The sequence below is a fragment of the Dendrobates tinctorius genome, unplaced genomic scaffold, assembly GCF_039654945.1.
Source record: "Dendrobates tinctorius isolate UK_male_01 unplaced genomic scaffold, ASM3965494v1 ptg000039l, whole genome shotgun sequence".
NCBI lineage: Eukaryota > Metazoa > Chordata > Amphibia > Anura > Dendrobatidae > Dendrobates > Dendrobates tinctorius.
Window position 1 is genome coordinate 23845816 of NW_027361707.1, and position 12387 is coordinate 23858202.

Here is a 12387-nt window from a genome sequence, read left to right on the forward strand (position 1 = left end):
TGTTCTTGGGGTGTTGGTTTGGCACCAGAAAGACCTTGATGGCCAAAAAGATCAATTTTGATATTATTTGACCACAGCACCTTCCTCCATACATTTGGGGAGTCAACCACACGTCTTTTGACAAACTCAAAAGGAACATTACAATTTTTATGTGTTAATTAAGGCTTTTTTAGTGCCTACTCTTCTATAAAGGCACTATCTATGTAATGTAGGGCTTATTCTGGGTGTATGGACAGATACTCCACTCTTTGCTTGGGAGCTTTGTAGCTCATTCAGGGTTACCTATGGTCTGTGTGCTGCCTCTCTGATTTATGCCCTCCTTGCCCAGGTTGAGAGCTTTGGTGGCCAGCCCTCTCTTGGCAAGTTTTTTGTGGTGCCATGTTCTTTCCATTTGATGATAATGGATTTAATGTTGCTCTTGGGGATCATCAGAGATTGGGATATTTTTCTTATGACCCAACCCTGACTTGTGCTTCTCAAAAACTTTGTCCCTGACTTGTTTGGAGATCTCCTTGGTCTTTATAGTGTTTGGTTTGTGGTGCCTCTTGCTTAACCCCTTAACCCCCTGAGTTTTTTTCGGTTTTGTGTTTTCGTTTTTCGCTCCCTTTCTTCCCAGAGCCATAACTTTTTTATTTTTCTGTCAATATGGCCATGTGAGTGCTTATTTTTTGCAGGACAAGTTGTACTTTTGAACAACACCATTGGTTTTACCATGTACCATGTCATGTACTAGAAAATGGGAAAAAAAATTCCAAGTGCGGTGAGATTGCAAAAAAAAGTGCAATCCCAGACTTGTTTTTTTGTTTGGCTTTTTTGCTAGGTTCACTAAATGCTAAAACTGACCTGCCATTATGATTCCCCAGGTCATTATGAGTTCACAGACGCCAAACATGTCTAGGTTCTTATTTCTCTAAATGGTGAAAAAAAATTCCAAACTTTGGTAAAAAAAAAAATTCTGCCATTTTCCGAGACCCGTAGTGTCTCCATTTTTCAAGATCTGGGGTTGGGTGAGAGCTTATTTTTTGCGTACTGGGCTGATGTTTTTAATAAGACCATTTTGGTGCAGATACGATCTTTTGATCGCCAGTTATTACATTTTAATGCAATGTCATGGCAACTAAAAAACGTAATTCTGTCGTTTTGAATTTTCTCTCACTACACCATTTAGCGATCAGGTTAATCCTTTTTTTATTGATAGATGGGGCGATTCTGAACTCAGTGATACCAAATACTGTATGTGTATGCTTGATTTTATTTTTATTGTTTTATTTTGAATGGGGCAAAGGGGGGGTGATTTGAACTTTTATATTTTTTTTTTTTATATTTTTAAACACATTTTTTTTACTTTTGCATGCTCCAATAGTCTCCATAGGAGACTAGAAGCTGCCATAGCCCAATCGGCTCTACTACATCGAGGCGATGGTCAGATCGCCTCTATGTAGTAGAATTGCTGACTTGCTATGAGCGCCAACCACTGGGTGATGCTCACAGCAATCCGGCATTGACAATCATAGAGGTCTCCAGGAGACATAGGGTTGTCATGCCAACACACCGATGACCCGTGATCACGTGACGTGGGTCACTGGTGTGTGTACTTCTGGCGCGATTGCCGGAAGCACCATTTAAAGGCAGCTGTCAGCGTTAGACTAACATTTAACTAGTTAATAGCCACGGGTGGATCGCGATTCCACCCGCGGCTATTGTGGACACGTCAGCTGTTCAAAACAGATAACTTGTCCTGGGAAAGATGCGGGCTCAGCGCCGGAGCCCACATCAAAGGGAGGGAGTCCGACATCGGCGTAAATGTACACCCGATGTTGGAAAGGAGTTAATGGTGTTGCAGCATTTGAGGTAATTAGGAAAAGGTAAAGTGTATATACTGACAGGCATGTGACACTTAGATGCACACAGGTGGACTTCCTTTCACTAAACATGTGACTTATGAAGGTAGTTGCCTGTACCAGAAAATTTTATGGGTTTCACGGAAAAATAGGTGAATACATATGTACATGCCTATCTTTAGTTATTTGATACCATAAATTTAATTTATGCCTATATTTTTCTCACTTCACTTTTTCAACTTTTAATGCTAATACATTAGACATGAATCGGATTACAAAAATATTTAAACACAGGTTGTAATGTAAAAAAATGGGTAAATGGCTAAGGGGATGAATACTTTTGAAAGCCAATGTAGGCGATGATTTGTGGATACTTGGCCGTAAATCCACTGACCCGCGCTGATCCCGAAAATGAGGCTCTGAAATGCCTGTGATAATGTAGTGGTGGTGGAAGAGTTCGCTAAGCCTTTGGCCACACTAGGTGTGAACCAAGCATCCTAATTAGCATATTTAACTAAGCTACAATCTCTACAGAATGGAGGAAGGATTAGAATGCTAAAGATGCAGCTTTTATAGTGGCTATACCTGATAAATTGCTATGTTTATACTGTCAGTTTGGGCTGACACACTCCCTTCAAAGGGAACTTATCTCGAGCATTTTACTACTGAAACTAGTGCTATGACTATAGAGTAGAATCACAAAAATACAAAGTGCTAGTGCTGAGAGATCAAGCTTTGAAAGCACATGCACATTAGACTGGAAATGTATTGGCAGCATGTTGCCACATCCCCAATGCACTTCCAAGCTAATTTACATGTAACTATAAAGCTATATTCCTCAGTGATGGCACATCGGATTACTACTAAACAGGTATCACTTTTATTGTTGTACTAGGACTTACTGTATATAGCTTACACCAATATCAGTAGTAAAATCATTCTGACAGGTTCCCTATGTCCTACACAGGTTTCTTAACTCTTTAACAACCTATGACATTTTTGTCACTGGACAGTAAGTAATAAAAAAAGAAACTTAGAAGTTGATTATTATATGAATAATAAAGCAAGCTGATCATCATTGGATGCTGAGGCCACCTTCTTTTACTTACACTGAAGGATCGGTCAGAGAGGTAGGAGGAGAGCCAAGAAAGAGCCGTGTCCTTGAGGCCAATAGAGCGGAGCATAGTGATCCACAGTATCATTACATGTCCTATCCCCCAATTCATTAGAATTACTATTCTCTCCCAACCCAAATTAATTCAATAAAAAAATAATACTTTCTCCACAGATGATCCTCTGCAGTTCTGTGTACTCTTCTGGATGGCAAGTATATGCTAGACAACACAGACTAGGAGGGGAACTACTCAACAAGTCAATGTACTCTTTGACAAGCCTTATAATGTGACCAGCGATAAAATGCCAAGAAAGAGCTAATTTGCATACCTTTGTCCCATAGAGTTCTGCCTGCAAGACCCATACCCAACTAGTCCCCTTTAAGCAGTCCCCCCAGGTTGCCTCAAGTATATTACACTCAGTCAAATTCTGCTCTTTGGCAAGAAGCCCAAATCAGGCTCTCTATAGAAGAGTTTCTGGCTAAGCATTTCCTTGGTCATGGTGCAAAGCTAATTAAAGGGTCAGACTTCCTAGGTGGTACTTGTGAGACTCTTTTGTTCTGTTAGATAGTTAATTTGCAAACTTTTGTCCTGTGAACTCTTTTAAAGGTACTGTCACACTAAGCGATATCGCTAGCAATATCGCTATAACTTGTGACGTTATAGCGATATTGCTAGCAATATCGCTGTGTGTGATACTTACCTACGACCGGCTCCCCCGCTGATTATCGCTGATCGCGAGAGAACGTCCTGGACTGTTTCTCGTCGTCAGCTTCCTGCGGTGCTTCCTGTGGAGAGACAAGCGTGGAGCCGGGCGGGAGGACGCAGGATCGCCTAGTGTGACAGGTAAGTAGCGATCCCCGTCCCCAGCGATGTCGCTGGTGAGATCTGCCTGTGTGGCAGCTCACTAGCGACCACTTAGCGATGTACAAGCGATCCTGACCGCGTCACATCGCTGGTCGGGATCGCTGGTACATCGCTAAGTGTGACAGTACCTTAAGACTCAATACTCAGTTGATCTTTTTAAGGAGAACCATTTTTTTCCCCCATATTGCCTCAAGGTTGTTGCATTCAGCCAGACAGATTCTGCTCTTCACTGTTGAGGGGCAAATACCCTGGAAAAGGTGGTCTGTAAATGTGTTTTTGTTATTTATCCCTGGTCATGTTGCAAGACCTTGCTAATAGGGTAGTTACCTATCCAAGGTGGTAATAGCAAGATAGTTTCATTTATTCCTCGAGAGTGCCAATGTGTAGGCATTTCTCCCATAAAGCGTTGCCTTTAGGGCACCATACTCAGCTGGTGAACCAGTAGTTCCACCATGTTAATTAAGTGTGTTTCTAATAAATCACTAGAAAGAATTAAGCAGAACTTGAACTTGATGCCAAAAGAAAAATCTCCAGAAATCTCTTACATGGATTTCACATCTAATCTACTTTTTTTTTTCTCTTTCTATCACCTTCCTAGGAACCTGCACAGATAATTTCTTGGGATATTGTGATGATTTACCCTACAGCAAAACAATGTTTCCCAATTTATTAGACCATCGATCCAGAGGAGATGTTGAGTATAGCGCTGAGTACATTCTGTTAAGTGTTCTTGACAATTTGCTTCAAGGTGAATGTAACCCTGACCTCAGACTTGTGGGATGTTCTGTTCTGGCTCCAAAATGTGAAAAGAACAAGATTTTAAAACCATGTCGGAATGTATGTGAAACATTAAAGAACAATTGCCTGCCTGCCTTCGATGCTATTGACATGGCATGGCCTTACTTTTTTGACTGTGATCGCTTCTTTGCTGGAGAAGAGGAAGGCTGCCATGATCCACTGGAGAAGTTGAGAGGTAAACCAAAAAATATTTGTACCATGAGCCAAAAATTGTCATACAACTTGGAATCTAAATAGAGATTATGTGAAAGGTTAAGGTATGAGGAGTATATGTCATGCTCGGACAAGGGTAAGTCTGGGGACGGCACATCATACAACTATGACAGGATGGAAAAAGGAGAGGAAGGCCCTAGCGGTAGGGAGAAAGGGATGAGACATATCCTGACACCAACCTGTGCCTGTCCCTAAGCTCCCCTAACACCCTATGCGGGTCCTTCCCCCTATGCAGGTCCTTCCCCCCACCGCTGTCACATGCCTGGTCCCTGATTGTCACCTCAATATACCCTGGCTAGTGCAATGATCGGCAAGGATGCTATCCTCTCCACTGCATATGGTAAAAACCCAGAGTAAGTGGCAAACACGGGACAGACAAAGATAAAGGAATAAATACTCAGCTTCAGGCTCTGCTGCCAAGTTCCAAAGCAGCAGAGAATACGGCATCAGGAATCTGAACTCCCACAGCAGCATTAGCTACACCACCAACGCAAGAGCGCTCCTCACTCCAAGCTAGTCTGCAGAGAATCTCTCTATTACTGACGATCAGCTAATGGGTCATGTGACTATTCAAAGGATGGTGGGAGTGGTTACCACCCAACTTCAGCTCGCCAGCCAAAAATCAGCTTCCAGAAGAGACTGACATTAGCTCTTGTTGGACCTAAAGGAAAAAACAACATTTAAATTACAGCAGAACCAGAGCTGTCACAAATCCCATAATGAATCATGACAATATATGTGATGTACATTCTAGCTGTAAATAGTGTGTACATTATGTATTCTAGGTGAGATTGGTGTGCGGTAGGTTTTCTAGGCGTGCCTATTGTATGATGTACTGTATGTGTTCCAGGTGTGAATGGTGGTGTGTGCAGTGTGTATTCTAGTTGTGAATGGTATACTGTATACCTTTCGCAAAACACCTAGAACACATACCACACACAATTCTCACACTAATATACCTAGAATGTGAATGGTGTGATATGTGTTAATATTGTGCGCAGTATTGGTCTAAGTGTGAATGGTGTTAGTGTTCTTGGACTAGCCGTGAATGGTGTGTGCGGTATGTGTTGTAGGTGTGCGTGATGTGTACAGTGTGTGGTGTTGATCTAGCTGTGAATGATGTGTGTGGTATGTGTTCTAGGGGTGAATGGTGTAAGCGGTACGTGAAGTAGGGGTGAATGGTGTGTTCTCAATTGGTCTCGATGTGAATGGTGTGTGTGCGTGGTATGTGTTCTAGGTTTGAGTATTGTTTGCGGTATTGGTATAAATTCTAAGTGTCAATATTGTGTGCAGTATTTATCAAGGAGTGAATATTGTGTGTGGTATGTGACGAAGATGTGAATGGTGTGTTCAGTATTGGTCTAGATGTGAATGTTGTGCGCAGTATGTATTTTACTTGTGCTGTATTGGTTTAGGTGTGAATGTTGTGTGCAGTATATGTTCTAGGTGTGAATGGTTTGTTCCGTATGTGTTCTAGGTGCATGGCTCACTGGGGGAGGGGGTAATGTTAGGCACCAGGATTCTCCCTCTGCACAGGGTAGATTCCAAGTCTTGTCTGCCTCTGCGGTCTCCCATTCTGCTTCAGTCACAGTGGGATCTGGTCAGCAAAGACATCAGTCTCAGCATCTTGCTCAAACTCGTGCTGTTCACTTGGTTATTGCTGGCTCTCCAGCCAAAGCTATAGCAACTAACTACAGGCAGTGGCAAACAAAAGTTTCAGAGGCAAAGTCCAGAAATCACCCTACTGAGCATGCTCGTGAGGTGGCGACGTCTCTTTGGTGGTCGGTCGTCAGCTGCTCGGGTGATGTGCAGCTAGCACAGCCGTGTGTCAGAGCAAGCACAACCACCAGCCTAGACTTCCCTGGGGGGGTAGCTACAGGGACCCCACCTAGCGTCATTACTGGGTCGCCCTTCACACCCAGGGCAGTGGGGTACTCGGTACCGGGCCGGTGTCAGGGGGAATGTGTGTCACAGCAGCGGTGACCCGGTCCTTGGCCCTGTGCGCCCAATATCAATGGCGGTGATGTTAATGGTGTAATAGTTTATTTGGATAGTTCGTGACGTCACCCGTTGTGTTTGGCAAGTAAGATGTTAAGCCAATGATGCATGCAGATCCACTGGGACTGATGGTGTGGTGCAGCAAAGATGGTGTAGCTCCCCACAGGTGGAGCTGTAGTCCCAGGGCAGTGTAGTTGCAATGGATGAGGAGAGGCGCAGAATGGTATAGATGCTGGTACCCAGGTGTAGCGGTGCAGGAATAACTGGAGGACACCAGAGTATGCGGTTCCAAAGCTTTACTTACTGTTCGCAGATTACACAAATGCCTGCCTCCGCACTGTGTTCTTCGGTTCAGGGCCCCAGCCAACTTCCAGTCAGGATAGGATTCTCCCCTCCACACTCCGCCAATATGTACCTTACTGAACGACTCCTCCAATGCGCCTTTAGGTGCGAAGTACTCCAGTACTTAGTTACCCTGGAATGCATCTCTCTAGGTGTTCCTAGTCTCTACTTGTATGACAGACGGCTGTAGCCTGCTTCGGGGACTCCTCTCTGCGTCCCGACTCACCATCCAGCTGCTGTTGTGTCCCAAGTCTATGATGGGAGTAAGGCGTTAGTGGCTCACTACTCCTCCGGTGTCTGTTGCTGGACATAAAGCTCCAATCAACCTCGGGGACCGGGCCCCGGCCTTTGGGCTCTGGACTGGAAGGGTTCTCTCTCTTTCTCAACCTGCTTCCCACCGTCCTTCTATTCTCCTTCGTTCCGATCTGTTCTATCTCTCTTATGGAATCTGTAGTCTCCAGTCTACGTCTCTTTCTCCTTCTCTTCCTTCCCGTGCCAGCTGGCCCAATTCACTGGGGCAGCTGCAGCACTCCTTCCTCCATCCCTTCTTCCAGGGTTCCCCACTCCTCACCGAGTGGCTGTCCTCTCCTACTCCGCCTGCCCTCTTCTGCAGACTGACCGACTGACTGACTTGAAATCCTACACCTTGCCTCTCTTTTATATCTAACTCCACCCGCCTCTCCAGCACCTCCCGTGTTACGAAGCCAGGGACCACAAAAGGCACCCTATGACCTTTCCAGCATAAAGCATGGATGGGTCCCTGCTGAACTATCCTGTGTGTGGGGTGCAGGTGTTGGAATGTGAAAGGGAGTTCCCACCCTACCTGGATGGTGGGGTACCACACCTTAGGAGAAGGTGCAGTACCTCTGTGGCGACTGAAGCCTCAGGGGCGCCACATTACCACTGTACTCCTGTGATGTCTAACAGGGTATAGTCTCGAGTGCTTCCTCTTCTTATACCACTCTGTGAAGTAACAGAGTCAGGTGTTTCACACTCTGTTCACACGAAGTGACATTTAATTTGGTGTGTTTATGGTGCTTGCTCGCAGCTTCGCTCCGCCATTGTTCAATAGCTGTGGTTTCCCCTCACCGCACGGTGGACCCCGGGTTGCGATCGCACTTTACCATCTTTTATATTCAGTGCGATCCGCCAACCCTAACAAATGTTGATCGTGCAACCATTCGCTGTAAGAGGGGGTGGTTAATCTCACTGGAGATGTGGTGTAGATAGGGTATAACAGTGTAACAATGACAAACTATGCCACATGCAAAATTATACAGAGGTATTACCTATATTGCTGTATGGTTGCTGGATGCCGGGAGAGCTGGATACAGTAGAGGCGATTGGTACCGTAGATTGGGATGTGTCGTTTGTTTTAGACTCTTTACGTGGGACAGTTGAAATAGCCGTTAGGTTTTTTTGTTTATAGTATTTTTTTTACTTAGTCCCTCTATGGGATTTTCACTTTCATTACGCTGATCACAGTTATAAAGCATAGCAATGCGGGAGGATTGCAATGCTTTATAATTGTCAGTGCTGGACTGAAACAAGCACCTTAGACCATGCTATGCACATGGTTTAAGGAGCTTGCCGTAGCCTGGTGACACAGATGTTGCCATGACAACCATGACAAATTTTGCATTTTTTTAAATGGGCTTACTTACAAGTTTAATCCAATACCTCCTTTGTGCTTTTAAAGAGAAGATGGCAGCAGATTTATGGAGTCTTATTGGACAGAACTGTCAGTCTAAAGGAGTATGGCGAGGAGAATCCATCAGTGACTTGCCTCAGACTTGTCAGCCAATAGGTCATGATTCAATAAGACTGGTGTCAAGATCCAAGACGGAGTTTCACTTTGGCCCGTCCTGATCAGACTGGGGGTTAATTGTTCCGCCTCTCTCTGGCAGAGGGCGGCTATTTAATGCTCATTGGACCTAGGTCCGGTTTCAGTTATACTCCTGCCCTCGGCTGAGCTAGTTGACCTTGTGTGTACGTGTGCCTTGTGCCTGATATCTTGCTTGTTTGGTTTTTATCCGGTTCTGTCCCTGTTACAAGTTCTGCCTGTCCCTCTTGTACTGCGCTACCTCTCGTGTATGACTCTCTGCTTGTGACCCGACTTCTCTCTGCTCGTCCCCTTTGTACCATGTCGCCCTCTTGTGTATGACCTTTGGCTTTGTCTGACCACCAGTCTGTTTACCCTCCTTTGCCTCGTTTGCCCGTACTGTGTGTGACCTCCGTTTTGCCTGACTCTGAGTTGTTGTATGGTGTCCTGTCATCTCTGAAAGCAGGACGCTAAGCCCCTCCCCCTTGCAGTCACATGACCATAGGTCCTGTGCCAGCTTGCTAACTTCAGTGTCCTCAGGTCCTGTGCATCTTTACTTTACGGCGCTGACAGGGTCCTGACACCGATAGTTTGAAGCACGCATTGTCACCTCTGCTGCCCTGCTCTACAGGTATCTTTTAGCACTGGTTCTGTACTCGGGACACACGCACTGGCTCAGTGAGCGAGTGTAGTGCGGTGTTCCTGACAACTGGCATTTCTTACACCAATCTTAATCACTGGTGTGCAGCAGTAAGATACATCAAATTCATTAAGAGACGCATGGGTGGCTATAGACACAAGAAGCCGCCCCAACCCAACTCCTCTCCAGCGCAACCTATTTTGGCAGAGCTGCTCGAAAATGGAGTGAAAATGGCAAAAGTTGCAAAATTTCACATAATGCAGTTTTACTCCAGATTTCTGTTGCAAACATTTTGATGAATCGGTGCCATGGTCATTGGCCAACTTTTCAGGCTATGTACCCACATATGCAGAAAATTTCTGCATGAAAACCGGACTCCTTCCCAGAAAACACGAATTTTTTTCCTCTCGTTTTTGCGCAAAACGCGCGTTTTTTATGCTTTTTTTCCACACATCTTCAGTCTCATAGAGAATAGCTAGAAACGTGGATTTTTCCGCAAAATTAATGAGCATGCTGTGTTTTTTACCACAAAGCGTTTTTTTGCGGTAAAAAACGCATCAATGTGCACAAAAAGTGTGGAATTCATTAAAATGAATGGGATGCTTCTTGTATGCGATTTCGAAGCGTTTTTACCAGGAAAAATGCTTCAAAACGCGAAAAAAATGCTTACGTGGGTACATTTTCTCTAAAACACTGCATATATTGAAAGTGAAACATACAATTGCCATATGGCAAGCTAGTCTGATTCATGCTGCTCTGGGTAAAGGATGCATAAATCTGCTATAAGGTTTCCTTTGAAAGGTTTAGCTACAGTGTAAAACTCTTCAGACATCTTTCCTAGCATTTACAGTTATGAGTCCCATATCCTCCTATCAACATGCCTTCATGTATATTAGGTGCCCACTAGGCTTTGCCATGGCAAAGTGCCATATCTCTGGCAGATATAAAGTTAAAGGGTTATTATTAGAGATGAGCGACTTTGCCTTTTTTATGGTCGAGTCGGGTTTCATGAAACCCAACTTTCTCAAAAGTCGAACGAAATCGGACGACTATAGGGAAAAGTCAGGGTCCGACTGAAACACGAAATCCAATGCAAGTCAATGGGAAGCAAAGTCGGCAGGGAGTGGAGGACAGTAAACACACCTACAGTGCCCATTTCAATGCCAAAATCATCAATTCTTATTACTGAAGCTTGTCAACCTTAATTTAGTTCATAATAATAGTTACGCATTGAAAACTGGGGGTTATTTGGCTAAAGTTGTGGGGGGGGTAGGGCTGGCTCCAGGTTTTCGTGTGCCCTGGGCCAAAGAGTGTGAGTGCGCCCCTTTAACACATACCACAACTCATGATGCTCTGATACGGCACAGAAATATAGGTATAGTACAATGACAAATACTTCATTGCTTACATGACATGACTGTTCTATTTTAAATTGTACAATAGCTCAAAAAAAGAAAAGTATATTACTCCATACAGTATTATGGCCACACATCAGTGTCTTATGGGCCCTAATAATGCTCCATATATAATGGGCCCCATAGATGCTGCTCCAGTGTCTGATCTGCCCCATTTAGAATGCTCCAGTATATGATGGGCCTCATGGATGATGCTGCAGTGTCAGATGTCCCCCATTTTGAATGCTCCAGTATATGATGGGCCCCATTTTTAATTAACCCAGGCATGGTATGTGAAAAGAGATCCATGGAGTAATCTGAAGTGTGTGCTGCCGCATCCTTCGCTTTTGGTGTGGGTGAAGGACACAAGGAAAGTGGTTGCTCTTGACCAGAAGCCCGCACTCACGACTCAGTGCTTGCATTTTTTTAAACTTCAGAAGAGGAGGCAATAGAGCTGGAGGCTGTTTCAGCAATGTAAGCCGAAAACAGTTCCTGATGCTCCGGCTTTAAAAGTAGTCTACCTACTCCCAGAAAACGGAGCCTTATAGGCCTTCCAGAGCTACACCATGACGCAGGCTCAACACTTCCTGCCTTAGCTGCTATTGTGTTTTTGGCACTACCAGCAGATGCACCACCACCACCATCAGTACCAGGTGGCCCCCCACGTCCTCTTCCATCAGACTTCCTCATGTTTTAGAAAATTGACCCAAAATACCAGCAGATATATGGTACTGTATCAGAAGCGTACAGCTCTATACAGTCTAGGGATAACAGTAAACCTCCTTATATATTTCATGAGTCATACACAGACACTCACAGGCTCTGTATGGAATACCCAATAAAATAAAAAGGTGAAAAAGGGTACAGTATCACCAGATACAAGGTATATATAGTATAGTGTAAACATTCTGAATCTCCGTATACATTTCAGGAGGCAGACACAAACGCTCTCAGGCCCAGTGTGGATTACACAAGAATATGAAAAGCTGTAAATGGGTAATGTAACACAAGCGTACAGCTGTATACAATGTTGGCCAAATTTGAAATCTCGGTATATATTTCCAGAGTCACCTTCAGACGCTTACTCAGTCTAAGTTTGACCATAATAAAAAACATTGGAAAAAAGGTACTGGATAACAAGATAGCAAGTATATATATTATAGGGTACAATTGAAATCTCCGTATACATAGTCCCGTAGTCAGTCTCAGATGCTTACTCAGTATGGATTTGACCGTAATACTAAATGTCGAACAAAGGTGCTGTATAACAAGATACAAGCTATATCGAGTATAGGGTAAAAATTGGTATCTCCGATTCACCGTATATATAGAAGGCGTAAACCACACACGCTCACTCACA

At 44.2% G+C, this 12387-nt stretch overlaps 1 protein-coding gene across 1 annotated transcript in view; it reads left to right on the forward strand.

Moving 5' to 3' along the window:
- Positions 1 to 12387, forward strand: part of CPZ (carboxypeptidase Z) — a 196117-nt gene that overhangs the window by 15590 nt on the left and 168140 nt on the right. The window contains exon 3 of the mRNA XM_073574560.1: positions 4419 to 4793. Within this exon, the coding sequence (XP_073430661.1) occupies positions 4419 to 4793 (375 nt within the window). The remainder of the gene's footprint in view (positions 1 to 4418; positions 4794 to 12387) is intronic.